At 42.8% G+C, this 21,654-nt stretch overlaps 1 protein-coding gene across 4 annotated transcripts; it reads right to left on the reverse strand.

Moving 5' to 3' along the window:
* Nucleotides 1–491: 491 nt before the first annotated feature.
* Nucleotides 492–19,754, reverse strand: csnk1g1 (casein kinase 1, gamma 1). 4 transcript variants are annotated; one of them, XM_086144088.1, is made up of 13 exons: nucleotides 19,387–19,754; nucleotides 18,583–18,623; nucleotides 17,757–17,826; nucleotides 10,101–10,252; nucleotides 8,710–8,944; nucleotides 8,534–8,619; nucleotides 7,855–7,939; nucleotides 7,537–7,685; nucleotides 7,318–7,425; nucleotides 6,305–6,415; nucleotides 4,153–4,259; nucleotides 2,405–2,428; nucleotides 492–1,382 (listed from the first exon to the last, which is right to left on the reverse strand). In XM_086144088.1, the coding sequence occupies exons 1-13, from the start codon at nucleotides 19,571–19,573 to the stop codon at nucleotides 1,328–1,330; spliced, it is 1,410 nt and encodes a 469-aa protein (XP_086000214.1). In that variant the 5' UTR covers nucleotides 19,574–19,754; the 3' UTR covers nucleotides 492–1,327. The 4 variants fall into 4 exon arrangements, with proteins under 4 accessions (XP_086000214.1, XP_086000216.1, XP_086000215.1 ...); XM_086144090.1 differs by lacking the exon at nucleotides 6,305–6,415; XM_086144089.1 differs by lacking the exon at nucleotides 2,405–2,428.
* Between the last annotated feature and the right edge of the window lie 1,900 nt (nucleotides 19,755–21,654).

Here is a 21,654-nt window from a genome sequence, read left to right on the forward strand (position 1 = left end):
CTCGTTCCAAAGCGTAAGCCTTGTTGGAGCCCGTCCTATCCCGCACCCTCCCCCCGGGTCGCTTACGTTTTGGTCTTGTTTCCTTTAAAATTGGTCGTTTCCTTCCCGTGCACGTGACGGATTCTATAAATGCTCCAAAGTCTGTCCCCTCTTTCTGTCCATACATTCAGTGTGTATGTTTGTCAGTAAGAAATACTGGTGGCAACAGTGACATAAATATTATAAATAGTTTTTTTTTTTTTTTTGTTAATTTTTTTTTTTTTTTCCTTCCTCCTCGGCCCAACTTTACATGTCAAGTTGCCACCCGTCCGAAAGCCGACGACGGGACCAAAAACTGCATGAGACCAAACCAGCTGTAGTGTATGAGTGTGTTTGGGGAGAGGGGAGGGGGCGGCGTGGTTAAGGAAAATGCGTTAACCAAGCGATGAGCGGAGAGCGTCCTCGGACAACACAGTGCAGGAGGAGGTGTTTCTGGTCTTTTTTTTGGGGGGGGGGGGGGGGGTCGGCCTCTTTGGAGGGAAAAGTGCAGGGGCCGATTGGCTGACTGATGCGGGTTTGGGCGCCTCAGCTGTCCGTCCGTCCGTCCGTTCGTCCATCCATCCATCCGTCCGTGCTCCTGGCTCCTCGGGTGTTTATGGTTTACATTCAGTCCCAAGTCAGGAACGACCAAAAGAGCAAAAGCAGAGAGGCTTTGGGGGGGAGGGGGAGTGTTAAAAAAATTATAATAATTAAAAAGAAAAAAAAAAAAAAAAAATGTCACATTGGATTTAGACAGAAATGAAAGTATGGAATTGTTGTGAGTGAAACAAAGAAATCAGTCTGGGATCAGAAAAGGGTCCGAGGTGACCAAAAACAACAAAACAGGGAAAAAAAAAAAAAATCAAAACAAAAACAAACTCGTCTTTGAAAAAAAAAAAACAAAAAAAAAACAACCCCAAAAAACAATATTATCTACGGAAAAATACAGACGAAAAAAAAAAAAAAAGGTTTCCCATTGGCCTACTGGCTGGCAAAACATTCCTGCACATCATGGCAGAGGACAATAATAATAATAATAAAAAAAAAAAAATTAAAATTAAAATTAAAAGAGGACTTCCGTCACGAGTGTCTCGAACACCTCGACGGAGCCGTTTCGAACTCCGGAGGACAACTCGACCGAGATCTCTCGGCTATCTCCCACTTTATTATTTTTTTTCCTTTCTTTTTTTAAATTTTTTTTCTCTAATTCTGTGTGGGGCCGAACTGATTTCTGAAAAAGATTCACAAATCAACTGAGCTGGACACTCGGGACGCTTCCGGCTGGGGGTTGGGCAGCGGCGGCGGGCCATCATTTGTGCCGCGGCATGTTCTTCTTCCGTTTCCGTTTGAAGAAACAGCAGCACCTGCAAAGAGAGAGGCGGAGGTTAACCTTAAATGTGACGGGTCAGGGGGGCGGGTCCTCGAATGGGAGGTCAACGCTGGCAGTTAAGAGTGTTAAATGCTATCGATTGACTTATTTTGGAAATAAATTTAAAAAAAAAAAGCGTCGGGTGCACAGAAAAACGTGGAGCAGTGCACGCACAGGGCACGAGACAGGATGAGCTTCGATGGGTCGGTAGAAGTAAACATACACAAACGACGACGACAAAAAAAAAAAAAAAAAAAAAAAAAAGGCCGTGGATTAAGACATAGGACAGTGACTGGGTTTTTTTTTTTTTTGTTTTTTTTTTTAAGATTTACACAAAAAAAATCCCTTTTTTTTTTCTTCCCCCATCTTGTCTCCCAGATGTAAGTCATTCGCCAAACTTTCAGCATTAGTTTTTTTTTAATATCCTGAATATCTGCTTTTAGCCTTGCAAGTTAGAGCGGGGGGGAAAAAAGGAAAAAAGAAATTAAAAAAAAAAATGAAAACTGGGAGGCGGCGGTTTTTAAAGCGTAAAGCACGGGGACGGTCATGTCAAACCCTGCGACCTCGAGGTCAATCAGAATTGAAGGAGGACTCTTAACACTGAAACATTTGGTGGCTACAAAATGTATCAAGGGTTTGAATGAAGTATAGCCAAATAAACAAATCAATAAATAAAAAACTACTTCAGGCTTTCCTGTCAGCCCTGACAACATGTTGACGTATTTAATATCCCAGGAAGTGTGTGTGTCTGCTTTGTTCTGCACTTCATCGTCGAGTAAGGGTTATCATACAAAAAGGGGGAGGTCCCTGTTTCCCGTGTGTGTGTGTGTGTGTGTGTGTGTGTGTGTGTGTGTGTGTGTGTGTGTGTGTGTGTACGCGCGCACATGTGTGTGTGTTGCACTAAAAAGGTACCAGTGAGAGTTCACTTAAGACACAACAACTCCACCGGGCCCAGCCCAGGCTGATCCACTCCCCCTGTCCCATAAGTCTGATGTGGACGAGCAGAGAGGGACTCACCACAGGTTGAGCATTTTCACGCAGCTACAGCAGAGAGAGGAAAGAAGTGTAAAAAGGAGGGGGGAGGGGGGTGGGAAATAAAAGAAAAAAAAAAAAAAAAGAAAAGAAAGATAGATTAATAACAGCGAGTACGAGATGACGGGACCGGGCACACATGCCGCACACAAACATGCACAAGTGAAAACACGACGACGGAGGAGGAGGGGGCGGGGGGTAAAGGATGAGCCTGCGGGAACATTCATCCGGCGGATTGATTGATTGTTTTATTTTATTTATTTTTTTCTCTCAGGGATGGCCGTCCGCTTTCAAAATGGCTGCCGTCTCGTCTCTTAAAATGCCAAATCCGCGGGTTTCGACGCTTTACCCTAAAAGGATGAGCCTGCAAAAAAAATATGCGGGGCTCGCGTACGTGCGCGCGAGATGGATTTGGAAATGCTGCGCGAGGCGACGCCTGGCCATCCCAGTAAATAAATTCAAAGACACGACTGACAGATGACCCGACGGAGGCCGGGTTTATGAATTACAACGTGATCTCATGTGGGGGGGGAGTGAAAACACAACGTGAACGGAGTCAAACATCACTTTTTTTTATATTCAAGATTAGAATATTCAAGAATAGTTTTGCTTTTCCTGCTTTTTCCCTTGTAATCCCAAAAAGACAGAAGTCGGTCTTCAATGCATGTGACATGAACATAGCATGGAAACGTCAGGATTCCTCATCAAGGAAAAAAAAAAACAAAAAACAAAAAAAAGGAAACGAATGAAACACCATCAGTTTTCTTCGATATACCACGCATCGATGTTTGATACGCAGAGCCCGCCATAAATAAGACAATCGCCCTGTCAAGATGGGAGTGTGCTTCTGTGTGTGTGTGTGTGTGTGTGTGTGTGTGTGTGTGTGTGTGTGTGAGAGTGGCAACGGCAGCGGGGTTCGGCGCTGTCGGCAGGCAAAAATAGAAACCGGCGCTAATTAATGCGAACGGCGGATTCCTGATAGTACGGGAGGAGAGGAAATAATTTATCACGCCGGCTTCAGCGCGCGCACGCACACGTGCATGCGCGCGCGCACGCACGGCTGCAGCGCGTTAACATGGGAACGTCACCGACAAATGCACATTCAGGATTAAAATCTGGATTCATCCTAACCTATAAAAAGACGCCGGGGGACATTTAATATTTACTTTGTGCACTCACATAACGCAAATCTGGAATAGTGTCTGTAATATTTATCACCGCATTGGATTCCAGGATTTTTGTTTTCATTCAGAACTGGATATATCACAGATTAGTCGGACGTAAGGTGGAGACACGGGTTCAAGCGTTGCGTTGTTTTGGTCTTTGGATTTTTAACTGAATTGATCGCCCGGCCGCTATAATTTATCCTTGTGAGTCGAAGAGCTGGACACGACGGCGTGACGCTCGGCTGACGGTGCTTTTTTTTTTTTTTTTCTTCCTCTTCCCCAGGTTGACGTCACTCCCCGGAAACGATACGGGGCGGCGAATCGATCCGCGGGATGGAAACGCGTTGGCGAAAGCGGAAAAAACAAAAAAAAAAAACCTCGACAGTCGGACGAGAGAGGAGAGGGGCGGGGTTTAGGGTGACGGGTGGGTGGGCTGTCACAATTCCACAGCACAGCGAGAAAGAGCGAGAGCAGTACAGAGGAGGGCGTGGGAAAAGAGAGGAAGCAGCATGAACACAGAGGAGGAGGAGAAGGAGGTGGATTGGGTGCGGCGGGTGCGTGACGTACTTGGCCTCGTCGACCACCTCCACCTCGGCTGGGGTTGTGATGGGTGCGTTGGAATGAACGGCGAGCGGGTCATCGGCGTTCAGCTCCCCGTTGGTTGAACTGACCACCTGTGGCACAAACGGGTGTTAGCTTAAAAGCCCTGAGCCGCGTGTCGAGTCCATGTTTTCACGCTGACGTTACAGAGTACCATCTTTTTCTTTTTTTTTTTTTTTTGGGTGAACCGATTAGTGACTTTTGACAGCCGGCTCTGCGCACGCTGGTGCTACAACAGTACCACCTCCTGTCGGAAGAGAGTACTTCGAACGTGAGTCATGATGTGTCACGATATTCAAATCGTAGAGAGGGCAGCGTGGGTCGATTGCTTAAATAAAAAATATGAGGTCAGGGATACCCAGACTACCATTTGTTGAGGGAAAAACAGCACTGATGGGGAGAACATTAAAATGGCATCACTGTGTCATGGCTGGAATGTGGGGGGAAAAAAAAAACAAAAAACAACAAAAGCAGGAAGTGAGAAATATACTATTCCGGTGAATGTACTTAAGTCACTTTTATGCTCTTAGAGCGGATCATTCTGACTTGTTTCCATTTTCATGAAGCTAAAGAAAACATTTGTTGCGAGCTTTCAATATGAAAGTCACAGACGGACCTGATAAAAATAAAAAAAAAATAATAAAATAAAAAAAGAAAATTCCTGATTTATGAAACCATTTACAGAGTCACTGCAGATGACAATTTTGAGGGGAAAGGAAAAAAAAAAAAAAACTGCAGCTGAAACTGCTGGATGCACGCAAAACCTGCTGGTTGCGAGATCTGTGCACTGTGTCAGCCCTGCCAGGGAGCCTATCTGAGAATTTCAATACCGTCAGCCCTGTATTACATAATTATTGGCTTGGGAGTCAAACTTTTATTCACGCTCTCCGCTGAAACAACCGTGGTGATTATGAGGAGAACCCCACAAGCTGTGCTTTTTTTTTTTTTTTTTTTTTTAAACATAAACATATCAACACAAGTGCGACATCAGACATCCTGTCTGAATGTCAACAACTCCTTGCTGGGAACTCGCCCTCACCAATTTATTTAATTGAAATTATTCTGAAGTAGATTTTGAATCCCATTAAAAAGATTAGAGAAAAGGCCAATGATCATCATTTTCAATGGATAAAAACGAGACACGTGGTTTCTCTATGTGAGCAATTTTTGAAAAAAATACCCACCTTAAGACAAGTGAACACAAATACAATTTATGAATAATAGTTTTTGGATCGGGTTACCGATCACATCTGAATGTTGATTTATGTTGTCTTTGTTTCACCAGAAAGTGGGGAAACCAAGAGGGAAAACATGAATGGCATTTCGCAAGAAATAAGCCCCATGTAGCGCCCTGTCACGTAAATTGCCTTGTGAAGGTATTGAGCAGATGGTGAGGTGTCACCGAAGTGTAGAGGCCCTTTTCCAACACAAGAGCATGCACTCAGCGGGCTAAGCCGGGTCACCCTGCCATGCAAGGGGCTTCTTGATCTCACGGGGAGAGTGAGGGAGGAAACGTCCAAGCAACATAACCAGAAAGACTGGAGATCAGAAGGCTAATGCTTGTAAGAGGCTACATAACATCTTCACCATCTGCAAGGGTGTGTGTGTGTGTGTGTGTGTGTTGGGCGGACGGGGTGACATCGAATGACATGCATATGGTGGTGCAGAAAAACAACATTTCCCAGCCAGAGGTATAACAGGGGGTAGGGGGAGGATTATGGTTGTAGATCTGTCTCATGTATGAAAAAAAAAACAAAACAAAAACAAACAACCTACAGTTCAAAAGTTATGTAGTGGCAGCCGTTTTTTTGAAACGTCGCGCAGATCAGAAAACGGTCGCCTAGGGGGCGAAATTTTTGAAAATAATAGATTATGAGCCGATGGATAGTAAATGGTACATCAACAACGGGAAAAACTAGCGCATTATTTTGCAAAAAGGAATTAGGTGCATCTTAGTAGAGGGAACCAAACAAAGATGGCTGACCCTACACGGATTTTTTTTTTTTTTTTGTAAAAGCTAAAAAGAAGGACGGCCGACGCTGCTTCATCCAATGAGACAGATCCGACTCCACATGGGGGGTGGGGGGCGCAACTGGTCGATGAGGTGAGGGGTGTATACCTGCACTGAGCCCCCGTGCCTGTCCGCTGCCAGGTGGGAGGTCAGATAGGAGGAGTTTGCTTGGCGAGTGGGCTGCACCTCCCACGCTCCTCGTCGATCAGAGACCGCTGTCTGCTCAGGGGTTGGGGGGAGGGGGACGGCAGTGATGGGAGGGGAAGTGGGGGAGGGGGTGCAATGGGAGGGGAGAGGAGGGGGAGTGATGGAATATTTGCATTAGGAGAGATGGGGGGGTTGGGGTTGCGTGGCCAGGTATCGTGCAAAGCAGCATGGGAAATGTAGAAAAACAAACAAAATAAAAGAGCGAATCGAGAAAAAAAAAAAAAAAAAAAAAAAAAGGAAGCACGGCTTCAGCCAAAGAACCGAACCAACAGGAAACAAATACACCCCGAGCCAAGAGAGGATTGCTAAATTTGGCCTCCTTTTCACCATTGGAAGATGAACACAGTAGCGCAACAGGGTCGACCAACGTCCGGACACGTTTCTGCACGGCAGCCCACTATTCACTAAATGAGTGGTGACACTTGCCGCGGTTCACTCCAGCATATTATCGGGCTGCACGCGCCGGGTTGGGTACAACCTGCTCAGAAAATATTCGGAAATGGCACGTCGAGATTTTAAAGTCTCCGTAAACAGCGACGTGTGCCGGAGATATTCAGAGCGGGGATATGTTTATCTCTACTTCTTCATTTTGCAAATTTTCTTCATCGAGGTTGAAATGAAAATACCTGCTCTTACTTTCGCTGGAAGGCAGCAAATATCTGTCTACACATTGAGAGCGTGTCGTTTCGCATTGAACGGAAGGTACAGAAAATGAGCAAATTCACCTATCTGGGATAGTTGTCAGATATGACTGACTCCCCATCAGCTGATTCTACATATCTATCTGAGAGGATTGCAGTATCTGTTTCCCCCCCCCCAAATATCCAGGTTCTATCTCCTTTTATGGGGAACGGAGGCCTGAAAGCATGCATGCATTGCCCTACTCTTTAGCATACGAAAAAAACCCGGCATACCTGGTTTCTTATCGGCGGGTGTTGCGAAGGCCGGTCCCTGTGAGGGTGGCTCTCTCGCGTGACGGCGGACGCCGCGGAGTCTATGTGGACGGATCCCACTGGTGTGGGCTGGAGGGAATAATACCCAGATCAGTGCCTGTGTGCTTAAGGAACACGTGGGGGGGCGGAAGCAATTTGTCAGACAGCAAGGCATCGGTGAACGGTCTCCATGTTACTTACGATCTGCCTGCCAACCCAGTCATATGTGTAGTCAAATGTGTATCCTTTTCGCTCAAATAGCTCAGTGAACAGAGTCCTTAAATATTCATAGTCGGGCTTTTCAAAGAAGTCCAACCGTCTCACATATCGCAGGTAGGTGGCCATCTCCTCTGGTGTGTTTAAAAAAACAAAACAAAACAGAAATAAACATGGCTTATATATTCAGATGGATAACAATCAAAGTCATGTTTCTAGTTACATCCAATTGTTTTGTTTGCACAAAAAGAGATCGAAAAGTGGGTTTAGATTGCCGATTCGTGCGTTTCGATTCAAAGTTACCTGGGAAGTTCTCACAAAGGACCTCGATGGGAGTGTTTCGCTTCGTGTCTCCGATCTTCTGGTATCGCTCTTTCAGCGTGTCAGCCTGCGGGAGAGTTGACACCAGCCAGGTGTGAGACTCACATCAGACATCTGACGTGGCTGAGTCGTGGTTAAATTGAAAAAAAAAAAAAAAAGCATCCGGTGGCAACTGCTTTGGAACTGACACTGCTGGGAAATGCTAACTGTTTGTGTCAAAAAAAAAAAAAAAAAAAAAAAAAAATTTAGATAGCTCTTTGGACCTAAAAGTGTTCATCAGTAGTGTCACTATTCATTTAAATTATATCTTAAAAAAAAAAAAAGATGTAATTATTCCATCACTCTTGATTCGCTGCCTGAATTCAACTCCTCTAAAAATAGAAAGAGAATAAATATTGGAAACATCAGTCCGACCATGCGGAAGGCCTAACTTGCAATGCCGATAGATTTCCACTTTGGAGGCCTTTGAAAAACACAGAGATGATAAACAAGTGAAAAGAACACGAGGCATTTTCTGTGCTATCTTTATGAGGGGGGGAAAAAAGATAAATTAAAAAAAAAAACATATATATATTAAAAATAATAATAAATAAATAAAAACTTTCCATGTGGGTGGAAACTGTGTATGAGATTTTGTAACACTCCCATGTACTTGGCATACCTTTAGTCCTTGCCATGGTAGACTCCCACGGAGGAAATACATGAACATGTGGCCTAAGGCCTCGAGGTCATCTCGCCGACTTTGCTCTGCATCAAACGATTTGATAACATTTTAATTCGGTAAAACAAGCGTGGGGTAGCTAAAGCTAACGCTCAGAGCCGTGAAGTGGATCTTACCTTTGCCCAAATGTGTGTTGATGGACATGTATCGGGCGGTGCCTGTCAGACTCTTGTGCTCCCGATATGGAATGTGTTTTTTGGTCTCGGGGTCGATGTACTCTTTAGCCAGGCCAAAGTCAATGATGTGGATGACGTGTTCTTTTTTATTCCCTTGCCGCCCGATGAGGAAGTTCTCGGGTTTAACATCTCTATAGATGAGGTTTTTAGAATGTACATACTCCATCCGGGAAATCTGTCAGGGAAATAAAGCAGAGTTGGCGAAATGAAAAAACAGAGAAAAAAAAAAAAGGACTAGTAAGGGAGCTTCCCGGATTTACATAACATTAAGTACAACATCTGAGTCACAGAGCATTTTTAACAATAAAAAAAAAAAAAACAGTTGAAAATAATCCAAGATGTGTCATTCAACAAAGGCAGAATAAAGGTGGGATATATTTGACCAACTTTGTTGGGGTCCATAATTTTACTTGACGAAAGGTTTTCAGACCTTAGGTGCTAATTTCTTTATGTGTGTGAGGACTTCGAATACCATTCTTTGTTATGGAGAGTCAGCCTGAACCCGTACGATCTTTCAGAGGATTAAAAAGGACGGTGTAGGAGTTTCCACTGGTAACTCTTGTAAGAACGGTTGCTTGAGCCAAAATCTGCGGACTGACTTCTATAGGATAAACACGGGAGATTTTGCCAAGGTACGGGCAGCCGTGATTCTCTGCAGATTGCAACTTTAGGAGGATTTTCTTGCAAATTCGCAGAGGTTATCTGCAACACATGAGCTCTGCAGACTTTGTGCCGATAAAATGAAATGTTAGATGAGGTGACTGAAAGTCGAACTGCCCCGAGCTAATAAAATGGATAGATTAAATAGTGGGCTCCATTGTGTCTTTCTCCATCCGCTAATATAAAACATGTTGCCGTGTTGCAGATCGGACAGTGGTGGTACCACAAAGACTGGACGAACCAGAAACTGTAAACACAATTTCACTGGAGTTTAGATCTGACGTGGTAGAAGTTGTCTTCACAGATCTCTGCAAAATTACCTAAACAGGTGCTGCGTGCAACACCACTTGATAAACAAAATGCTTAAATTTCAGGCCAAAACACTTATCTCACTGAAAACAATGTCAAGAAGCATTATTTGAAGAGGTCTTACAGATCCCCTTCCAGTCTACCTTCTTCACCTAAGGCGTAAAAATCGTGAATTGTGAAATTCAACCAATTTTTTCGGCAGTTTGACAAATATCACTATCTCAGACATTGGTCAACTGTTGGGATTGGAGTTGTTGGCAGGTGTCGTCTTAGTAAGAGCGACATTTTATAAAACCGGTGTATTTAGATATGGATCGGTCAATCATCAAGGGCACTCTCTAGGTCGTGTGAGCAAGACTCACCAACTGAATCGCAATCATTAAGACAGTTTTTAGCGAAAAGGTCCGGTCACAGAGGTCGAAGAGGTCCTCCAGACTTGGGCCGAGAAGCTCCAACACCATGGCGTTGTACTTCCCGCAGGGCCCGAAGTAGAACACCTGGGGTACCCCTTCAGCTGAAAGAGAGAGGAAAGAGTGTCGGGACATGTGAAGGGAATCGTTCCCGGCCTCACGGACACAGTTGTACCATCCGCAGGTATGTCTCTGCTGTCCCAAATGCTCTTCGGAAAAATTTGCCATTGCAAAGTACTTCAGATCAGTTTACGGTGTACAAGCCAAAATCCCAAAGGCCTCTAATAAGTTTCTTTCAGTTCGACAGAAGACATGCAAACACACAGGAAGGGCTGATGGAGGTCAAAGTGGCGAGAATGTTTGTTATTCCTGCCTCCCCTTGACAAATGATATTTCTAAGTTGGGTCCACGGGAATCACAGAAGAAGATTTAAAGTAGAAAGAGAGGAGGCGGGTGAGCGCCACAGACCCCGAGGACAAGAGAGCACGAGCGATTTCCTCGATAATAGTTCACGGGGGGGGGGGGGGGGGGGGGGGGGGGGGGGGGCAGGAGAAGAGTCAAGCGGAAATCTTTTCTCCACCTCGTGGCCTCACAAATAATTTATATTCCCTCTGTTCTGCTTGCTATGATTGCTCCGAAATCCCTTCCGTCTCGGCTCTTATTATGCGTCTTGTCACAGCAAAGTTCAGAGATTAATCCAATTCAAATGGAATAATGGCCTCTACCCTGACCCTTGTACTCCTCTTGGGTGATTTGTAATGTCCGCAATCTCGGACTTAAAGCTTTTGTGCTTTTGAATCGGAGACAGGTATGCGAACCTCATGCTTGAAGTTGCAGTGTAAGCGGAGGTCCGGGTGTGAACTGCTTGAAGTTGCCTGCTTCTCCTATTTTGATGTCAGCGTCAGGGTTACAGTGCACAATTGGCGGTTCCATGTTTAACAAGGCAAAAAATGACTAAGGCCTCATACAAAAGATACAATTCTAAACTACTTATAACCATACAACCATTTAATTAAAGTTCCTTCTGTCATAAAATTTCTTTTATAAGAGGATGCCTGACATCTTGAATGCTAGGCTGCAAGAACTCTGAATGAGTGAATGACTTCATTGTCGGTTTTTAAGATTCGAACCGACGTGAACTGATTCTGGACACGCGGAGGCAGCGCAACAACCTCAAGCACTGATCTTTTCTCGTCTCATAATGTTGAACCGTGTGACAAACGATTATCGACGCGGTAAATCTGGTTACGCCGACACTCGTTTATGCAGAATGATTCCAGCAGGTCCAGCTGTCCGCAGTTCTGTATAGGATTCAATGTGTTTCTAGTCATTTGCGCAGTTGGGTAAATAATAATATACATGTATAGATGTATAGAAATAAGAATAAGAATGGTGTTGGACGCGCAAATGGCAAAAGTTCAAAATGAAACAGATTCTCTGAATCTATAATGTATATGTGGCTGTTTTATGCTATTCAGCGCTTTTTTAAGAGTCTCCACAGTTGTCCACTGCAAGGGAAGGAGAAAAAAAAACATGCAAGAGCCAAACAGCAACACACACACACACACACACACACACAAATGGGGTGCAGTAGGAATTACAGGGGTCATCCACTTATTCATTGTAGGGAGGGGCCAGATTAGCTGTTCGGCTGATTAATGCCAGGACCCACTTCCTGATGCAGCTTAAAAGAAAAAAAAAAAGGAAAAAAAAAAAAAAAAAGGCTGCGCTGTCGAGTGACACTTATAAGTCAACAAATGTTCTAAGTCTATAATGGATGAGGAATTTTGTTTATTAATTTAAAGAAAAAAAAAAATGCATGCAAATTATTTTAAATGAACCAAAACTATTTGGGTTAGTTTTTCAATCCCTTTTGAACATGTAATTGATCCACCTTTTGTTTTAAGTTAAGAGCAAGGAAAAGAGTCGACAAAAAAAAAAGCTATTTTGTACAGTTCAATAGTGTCTTTTTTTTTTTTGATAGGTAGAGAATCAAAAAAAAATAGAAGTCAAACAGTTGTAATTAGAAAGTAGCCGTCAGCCTCCCTGCACTCTAAAATCAGATAATTTCTATCATCAGCCTACATCTACCATTTCTCTGTCAAACAGATGGCCAGGAGATGAGGTTACTAAATTGCCAGCGTGAACTTTGTTCATGTGTTTCGGGCTCTTCATCGTAACGTTTGCATAGCGACCCTGATTTGTCGCGTTAACACGTTTGCATTAAATACGTCGAGACATTTGACTCGCCAGCTGGATGGTAGGACAGACACTGGGGCACGAGTGGTGGCAAAAACGCTGTCAGCTAGCATGTGGACACGTAGGAGTTGTGCTGTGCTCCGTACGCCATTATGCATTCTGTGGGTTTGCTAATTGCACAATAGGAATGAGTGCTGTTAAAACAGGGTGGGAGGCCTAAAGATCGGAGATCTTCTCTAAGTAAGTGGATGAATTATTGCGCGGCTTAAAACAGGGGTTGGCAAACCTTTTAAAAATAGGAAAACTAAAGACAACAGAGTCATGGTGACTTTCTGCAAAAACAGGCTCATAAGTCGCTTAAATGACATCATACCCTAAACTGTGCAGTAATCCCAAACAAGCGTTTGACTATTTTTTATTTCTTTATTTCTTAAAGATCAATTTCTTACTTTAAAGTACTCGAAATAGCATCACACAGATACACAAATGCATCAGTATTGTCGGTTATTGAAAAAAAATACTCATTATAATACTCAACCATTAGCGGGTCAGGTTGAATGTCTAGTTTGCTGGTTTGATCGGTTCTTTATCACACTAGGTTAAAAAAATAAAATCACGCACAAAAACAATCTTGACATGCAAGGTGCGCGAAAAAAACGACTGAATGTGTATCATTATTTTGATACAACTTTACAAAAATGACTACACAACTTATGACATTTCAAAACCTAATTATATGCAACTATAGGTTTTGTCTCAAAAATTTTCATGTCAAGCCCGTAGTGGTTATTCCACTAGGTTAGCTCAATACTAAAAGGCTGGACAGCAGATCATTTTCTCTGGATAAATGCTTTTATGCCAGACATTCCGAGTCTAGCCTGGCATATAAATGTCATGTTTTGCTCCCGTTTTCACCTTCCACGGATCATCGCTAAAGTCAAGCTCTTTGTGTTGGTTGCTGAGATGGATATGGTAATAAGATGCATAATTTTCCTCCCACCTTCACCTCTGTGGACTTAAAAACACAAAAAACGCTTTTTACTTGGCTTTGGCAAAAAAAAAAAAAAAAAAAAAAAAAAATTAAATCATTAATAGTTTGTAAATGCCAAAAGGGCCTCTGCAAAGGCCAGTCTCTTTTCAATTCCTTGATGAGGGGGGGTTGCGGTTACTCAGGCCTGGAATTAAAAACGCAGTTGTCAAATACAAGGAGCAATGTGCTCCCTTTTTTTTTTTTTCAGGTGTTTGTTGTTATAACTCTGCTTAGGTTCACTACTCCTATTCAGTTTCTGGGGCCCCCCCTAAACTCTCTCCCATCGGACGTGTCGAAAAGCCTTCGGCTGATGATCAACTAGCACATACGTCCTGTGGCCGAGAAAGAGGAAATAACTCTCCGCACCAGCCCATGGCAGTTGTTTGTATTAGCCATTCGGAGAGAGGGACCAGTAGACCCCAGACTGTTTGCCCTCTGTTTTCATACCACACTCATTGAACTTCTGCTTCTGATGGGGAATGTTTCGGACGAAAAAACGGTGCTTTTGTTTTCAGGGATCTGCCGGCGGGTGGGAACATTTTTCGTGGTTTTCGTGTTTTCTGTTGCTTTTCTCAGATCTAAGTGATTAAATACGCCAATAATAATATAAGCACTCGCCGATCGCGAACGCTGACAGATGGCCAGCCGCTGCTTCTGTGTGTCCGCGGTTTCGCTTGGATTTTAATCTTGCTACATAAATACAATTACTCATATTAATGGTTTCTTGCAGTGTCATATTAATTACTACAAGAATCCAACTTGAAGATAATGACTATAGGCTTTATTGCATGTTCGTAAATAACCTTTATAGTCACTGGGAAATGGCTACAGACTGGGCAACGGTTAAAAAGCTGGGGTTGTGTTACAAGGTAAATGACTTGGTTACGCATGTGCCGCCTAACAGCGTCAACCACCTTTTCAGTAACACAACAATACATTTGTCTGCACACTCTAGAAGGTGGCCAGCTATGCTTCGCTGTCCATACTGACTAACATCGCTCGCATATTTGAAACGGAGATGCAGAATTCCTAATTAAAAAATCTGCATTTGTATCCAGTGACAGTTGGTTGTAGACAGAAAACAACACCTGATTAAGCGACTGAGTCAAACCACATTAATTCATAAAGAGCCTCTCACACAGGCGCTGTGAAAACATCACCGGCTGAGAGGAATGTGGCACGGCAATGAGGTCACATTATCCCATCTGGCGGAGAGGACAGAGGCAGGTTAGCGCTAAGAAAGCCAGACCAGCGCTCTAAATATTTAATGACTTTCTGCACAGTTGGCCTTTTCTAGCAAAAACAATAGACATTATATTCCCAGTCTGGTTATCATATGTATGAAGACCTCAAAAAAACAAACAAAAAAAAAAAAAAAAGCCACATCAGACACTACCAATGCTAACAAATTAACTTTTATTTCTCAGAAAGCACACTATTATGAGATCACTTTAAAAAAAAAAAAAAAAAAAAAAAAAAAAAGATCTCATGGATTAATAAATCAATAGCATTTTTTTTTTTTTTTAAATCATCGTACTGCCTGTACTGGAATTAACATCATCTTCAGGCTCATTTTTATCGTCATAGCCATGATGAGCTCTCCAGTTTCCAATCATTTCCTCTAATGCCGGGACTAAAAAGATTACGGTCATCGAATCCTCGCAAGATTCCAGCGCGGCTACTGTATCGGGGATGTATCAGCACGCAATGACTAATCTTTTATGACAAGAGCAAGAAATTCTACGTGGGCCGAAAGGTCAGACGCGACTGCTATTTTACTGCGTTGTCTTTCATTCGGTGCATTAAATACACAAGCGCGAAGGGAGAGGTTGTAAAAAGGGAAAAAGTCCCAACATCAACATATACGATCGAATAGGGAGATAATGTTTCCACAGACGTGTATTTTTTCAAAAGTAAAAATATATGACTGCAGTAAGAGTCCCTGCTCTACACAAATCTAGTACGTTAACCCTACAGCCCTAACATTGGGTGAGTGAAAACATTTTCGGGTGGATTTTCATTGGGGGAGACAGTGCCTTCATCCCAGTAATATGCAGGCTGAAGAAGTAGTTCCTGGCTGCGTGTCCGTTCTTTGGAATTTTCTTTGACGACTTCCTAACTTTTCACTAATTTTGGAGTTTTTTTTACAGGGTCCCTCCAGTGATACAGTTTTTTTTTCTCCATTTTGCACAACTGGATATGGTGGAAAATGAAAGAAGAGTACTTCAATTTGCCAGATACTGTTGTATTTTATTATATGGTGACAGGGCGTATTTTTTTATGGGTTTATTATACAGGGGCGAAAAAAATACCCGATGTTGGTGATAGTGTAACTACTTGTGACCTTAAGTGTTCTATGGTTCAGTGGGGAGAAAGTCGTCCGCTAGCTATCACAAAGTCCAAGAAAGGATCACTTCCAGCTAAACTGTTGCTTAATTAAGAACCAAAAGGGACTAGGTCTGTCTTCTCAGGGCTTGAGTCAGCTGTGTTTGTGTGTGTGTGTGTGTGTGTGTGTGTGTGTGTGTGTGTGTGTGTGTGTGTGTGTGCTTGTACGCTACACAAGTATGAACTATATTTCTCATGATTTTATTTATGTAGCTTTTGAATAAATTGTACAGTAACTCTACAACATTACAGTAAGTTTGTGTGCAATTTGTGTGCCGCTCCCTATGATTCCACTTTGAAAGCTAATAAATAACAATAATACTAATAACGATAATAATGAGTTATGAAAACCAAAATAATCAAATGAAAAAAGTTCTGTAAAGTGAGAACATGAATATACAATGGCGTCAAATTTTGAGATGGCCCTCATAAGTGTAGCAATAATAATAATAATAATAATAATAATACTGTGTTATGAAAACCAAAAATCATCAAATAAAAAAATTCTGAGAAGTGAGAACACAAATACACAATGGTGCCAAATTTTGAGATGGCCCTTATAAGTGTGGCCATAATGATAATAATGATAATAATAATAATGTTTTATGAAAATCAAAAATAATAAAATAAAAAAAGGTCTGTAAAGTGAGAACACAAATATACAATGGTGTCAAATTTTGAGATGGCCCTTATAAGTGTAGCCATAATCCCGATGTGGCCGAGCGGAAAATGGGTTTTGTCACCACTGCAGCAAACTCTGGGGAATAAAGTCCATTTCTCGCGATGCCCTTCACAGAATCTCTTCCACTGAAACAAAAACAATACTTTTCTACTCTGGAGTGCAGCTGATGCATTTTGGGGGATCTGCAGATATATATATATATATATTGCAGTTTTGCAACAGCTCCTGAATGTGTCATACGCGCCCTTCCAAATGGGCCCAGTCATGAGATTTGCATTACCACTTTGACGTTTAAGGTAATCTCATTACTTTCTTTGTGTACTCTTGATTTTCAAAATCAGAATTATCATATTGCCAGATCTATTGCTTGAGTACTTACAGAGAGAAACTGTGTATGGGGATGGGATCTAGCTCTTTTTAATAATTATGACCAAAATAGATTGCCTCTAATAAAAAATTTTGTGAGGGTGCGCGTAGAGGGAGAAGATACCCTGGTTACGGTTACAAAAACAGTAAATGTATCAGCCAGACAGCGCTGCGTCTTGCTGGTTTCACAGCGGTGAAGCTGTGCCTTCTCTTCCAGACTATATCTCACTCATATGTACAAGTAAAATGAGCATATGAATAACAATAATTCATGGGGCCCGTCCGTCTTAGTGCCAGTGACTCTGGATTCTAGCTCTGCTGCTGGAAAAATATACAAATTTGCTCAACTTTTGGCAGTAATTCTGTCTTAAGCTAAGACAAGCATTAAAAAAAAAAAAAAAAAAAAAAAAAAAAAAAGGAAACAAAATAGAAACAAGTCCGTCGGCGGCAGCTTCTCACTTTCAGCCTATAAATCTCCCACTGGTTGAAAAGCTTTTAGCCCTGAAATAAAACGTTTGAAAGATTAACACTGTTACCGCATGATGCGCAGAAAAGAGTCATTTGGGGACGGTCAGAATAAACACTGAAACATGCAAACTAAAGACAGCCACCAAGTGAACCCGTTTGTCCTCTGGCCTAACATAGGGGGATAAGATTGGGACGTTGCATCAGTTTGGTGGCTGGACCTAAGCCATTTTCTACTTGGGGTGCCAATTCACGGTTAACCTGCAACCCTTTGAAATCCATTTTCAACCAAGGCCATTGTGGGGGGTTTAAAAAAAAAAAAAAAAAAAAAAAGTTTTGTAGATTAGACCAACTTGCTAAGACCGGCCTGATGGAAACATATACAGAGAGGAGTAAATCACCTGCTGTGGAAACTGTGCAATCTCATCGGTCGATCTGTGAGTAACAGACAAATGGCCGAGGCCTCGGGGGGAAGTCTTACCTGTCGTTCCCAGTGTTTTGTAGAACCGGTATTCTAAGTGCAACTGAGGCGCCCTGGACTTTACTGGCTCCTGTTAAGAAGAAAAAAAAAAAAAAAAAAAAAGTTACCAAAATAAGATTGGTGACAAGATATAAAACCTAAAATCTAAATCTTTCAGGTTGCACTGTTCATCTGAAATTTCCAATTCACTTATTCCAAGAAGCTAACTTGACTGCTAGCCTCTTCGCTACAGATCCTTGCTACTATTAGTAGTTTAGTCTTTAATCTTTCATAGATTTAAGACAGATTACAAAAGCGGAAAATCGGAAGTTCAAAGAAAAGATTAAGAAAAAAAAAAAAAAAAAAAAAAAAAGATTCTAGGAAAACCGGTGTTGCACCAGATACGGAACGCACCCGTCCCAGAATTCTCCCTGGTTCCCTGAATTTTAGAGATGGGACACATTTCAAGGGAAACTTTTACAGACTGAGTGAAAGCCCCACGGCGTGCGTCGCCTCATTTCCTGCTCTAAAAATGCAATTTTCATCTTCCTAACCATGTGACTGTAAGTTCTTCCAAGTAACTAATGCTGCATAGGGCAGGCACACATCAGAGGAGCTACGAATTATCAATGTGTGTTTGGTTCCGCAGCGTCATAAAAAGTCTTATGTCAAGTTCTTCCCAGACCCCAGTTATTTAGAAGAAAAAAATCGTCTGTCGGCCCTACTGGCTGCGACAAATGGCCATCGATGGCCACAAGACCCGCAGAAAACAAACACAGCCCTTTGCTGAATAACAGGTACATGTAAGGAGTGCATTTGTTGAGGAAAGAAAAGGAAATAGACTTACCAGTTTAATAGCTACATACTCATTGGTGTACAGATTTTTGCCTGAAACGAGACAAAAAAATTAGATGTTTTTTTTTTTTTTTTTTTTTTGATTCCTTAAAACATACCACATGAGGAGTTTGGGTCCTTCATTCCAATACAGGTAAACTATTATTGGAGGGGGGGGGGTGGGGGGGGGCATGTAGCACAGAGGTGAAGTTTTCCCAAGAACAGTGACGAAATATTTTCCAAGAGAATCATTAGTTTGCAGCCGGTGCTTCTACATGCTGTGACTTCCCATCATTATCTGAAGCTGGTGCTATTATGCAAGTCAGGTTGCGGCACGAGCTACCCTCGGTGATATACTCTGCTGCGTAAGTGAATCGTTTTTTTTTTTTTTTTTTTTTTTTGTTAGACTGAAAAATCTCAGCGTGAGCCTGAAGTTACTGTGGTAACCGGCTAATTATCCTACGCCATACGGGAACAGACTGAGCTTAGTCATGCTGTTTTGCCAGTTTTTATATTATTCTGCTGAGCAACCATTGTTGACATTAAAAGCCTGAGGAAATGTGATCTGCCCACTAAGTAATGACAAAGATGGCAAGGTGCTGAATAAAGATGCGTGCAATGCCGAATGCAAAATATGATTGAAATCTGAAACATTGTTAAGTGATGACAAGAGCGTGTCCACACGTAGGAGATTTTGCATGAGAAAACTATGACCTGGTCTTTGCAGCACTGTACAGAAATCGAAATTACGCAATCGGGGGGGGGGGGGGGGGGGCTTTTGAGACGTCTTCGTATTGGATCTCCACTCACAACTCACCGAGCTTCAATTCGCCAAAGTTTCCACAGCCGATCTTCTTGCCCACGCGAAAATTCGGCCCAACCATGAGGACCCCGGAGGAGCTGGAGGAGCCGGACGGCCGTGACGAGTGTCCACTGCGGCTTCCCTGGGACACTTTGGTGCTCCTGGCCGGCCGCTCGCCGTATTTTTCCCTCGGCGGCTCCATGGCGCGAGCGGCTCAGGTCAGTGAGTGCCTGGGGTGATGTGTGAGAAAGGCCTTATTGGGCCGGGCCCGCCACAGCCACAGCCCCGGTCACTTGTCGGGATTGAATGGCACAGTCACTGTCATGGGCCAAAAAAAGAAAAAAAAAAAAGAAAAAAAAAAAAAAAGCTAGTCAGGCTGGCGGATGCTCTCCTATGTCCTCAGGCGGGCACCTCTAGCGCTTGTTCAACAGGCTGATCTCTGGCCTCGACATTTGTCACAGGAAGGAAAAGGGCGGAAAACCTGCAACAAAAGAGAATATATGAAAAGAGATGAGTCCACAAAGTGCCTATGACAAAAAAAAAAAAAGCGTTGAATATACATGCTGTAGTTCTAAGAAATAAATCGACCACATATACTGACAAAAAGATGCAGATGCGGTACAGTAGCCGAAATTTCCAATCACTTAAAATCACTTCAAACTTCTTTTTTTTTTTTTTTTTTTTTTTTTTTTTTTTTAACAGACCTGAATTCAGCTTTCGGTAAAAAAAACAACAAAAAAAAAAAACATCCTGTGACAATAAAGCATTACTGGAATACTACCTGATATGCGACATGAGTGTGAACACAGAGCTACACCTCTGAGGGTGTGCTTTCACTTTGCGATAATGTGGGGGCGGGGTGGGATCACGTACCGCTGGAGACAATGAAAATGAAGAGTATGCGCACTTTCACTTGCAGTCTGATAGCCACCTGGTAGCAGTCTTAATGTAATTTGACTTACAGATGCAGGTGGAGATGTGAAAATTGCAATAGATGACGCGGATGACATGTGTTATCACCTCTGCCTTGGAGTTTTTTTTTTTTTTTTTAAGTGAGCAGAAACTACGGCTTCACAAAACCTGGCAGAGGGTGATAGAGACGCTGCTGAATCTCGGGGTGCGCGGAATAATTATTTTTCTGTTCCATTAGTGTGACGATGTCGGTCATATTTTGATGGGAGCGTTCAGAGGCCAGGGATGGTGCCATCCTGCACAGTGGGGTGGGGACAGATTCTTGACAGTTCTCTCTAACTTTAATTCAACTCTTCTTCCCAGGCATGAGTAGGCCAGGATATGTTAATATTCATTAAATTGCATGACGTGCCACAGTTTTGATTTTGATTCCTTGTGAAGTTCTGCTGCGATCCTGGCGGAGGTCTGAGCACTCCAAACGCCCTCTGAAGTAAATTAGTCATTTTTAAACTTTTTATTTATTTATTTTGATTTTAAACTAAACCAAGATTAATTCCCCCCCCTTCCCGAGTTTATGGATACACGGTGCCAGATGAGGACGGACGGCTCCCCAGCTTGCCGTCGGGGTTCTGGGGAGGCGCAATCGAGTAACAAGCGATCACAGGAAGCGCAGCATCCAGCCAGAGCATCAACATAACCTTATGTCACAGCTCCTGATCGCTGAGGCATTTCTTAAGACTCTCCACCTCCCACACAGCCACGGCCCAGCGGCCAGTGTCGATGGGGAATATTATGTAAACAATTATATAAAAGCCGTCTGCTCCCAAGGACGCCGGAGCTTAACTTGACAGACACGAGTCTGTCTCCATCAAGTGCCCGGCAAGAAATTATTCCGTGCCCGTATATGTAGCATGGATCATGTGCATGCTATTATTCACAAAAAGATAAAAAGTAGGAATCACGAAAATGATGTTTATTAACTTCGGGCCTCTTTGAGGATCTGCCTGGCTAATCGCCTCCAGAGAAGCCAATGCTCCGAAGCGAGCTGCAGAGAAGGAGCTGCGCTTAAAAAAAAACAAAACAAAACAAACAAAAAAAAAACCAGCGAAATTCAAACGTGTAGCTGGTGTGAAAAGGATCATGGCGACGTTGTGAATCCTGAGCATGGAAAAGGCTGCTGCTGCTCAAAGTATTTGTGTGTGTGGGCTTCCGGATGACTCATGTTCAGTATTGCCTGCACAGATCTCGGCATCAAAGACAGCTGGTTCGCTCTCAAGGGCAACTGCGCGGCGCTACTATTACATAAAACTAAGAACACAACAACCGCGACAGAGGTTTGCAGAAAAGATCTGCTCTGCACAAATACACATT

This window comes from Fistularia commersonii, chromosome 3 (assembly GCF_037954325.1).
Source record: "Fistularia commersonii isolate RoL2024-O1a breed Wild chromosome 3, RoL_Fcom_v1.0, whole genome shotgun sequence".
Classification (NCBI taxonomy): domain Eukaryota; kingdom Metazoa; phylum Chordata; class Actinopteri; order Syngnathiformes; family Fistulariidae; genus Fistularia; species Fistularia commersonii.

Bases quoted from the DNA above. Each gene is read 5' to 3' on its own strand.
- csnk1g1 (XM_086144088.1), bottom strand. From the start codon at position 19,573: ATGGAGCCGCCGAGGGAAAAATACGGCGAGCGGCCGGCCAGGAGCACC. The intron at 17,827-18,582 runs GTAAGTCTATTT...TCTTCTTAACAG, and splicing joins AGTATGTAGCTATTAAACTG to GAGCCAGTAAAGTCCAGGGC. The intron at 8,620-8,709 runs GTAAGATCCACT...CGTTTGATGCAG, and splicing joins CAACACACATTTGGGCAAAG to AGCAAAGTCGGCGAGATGAC.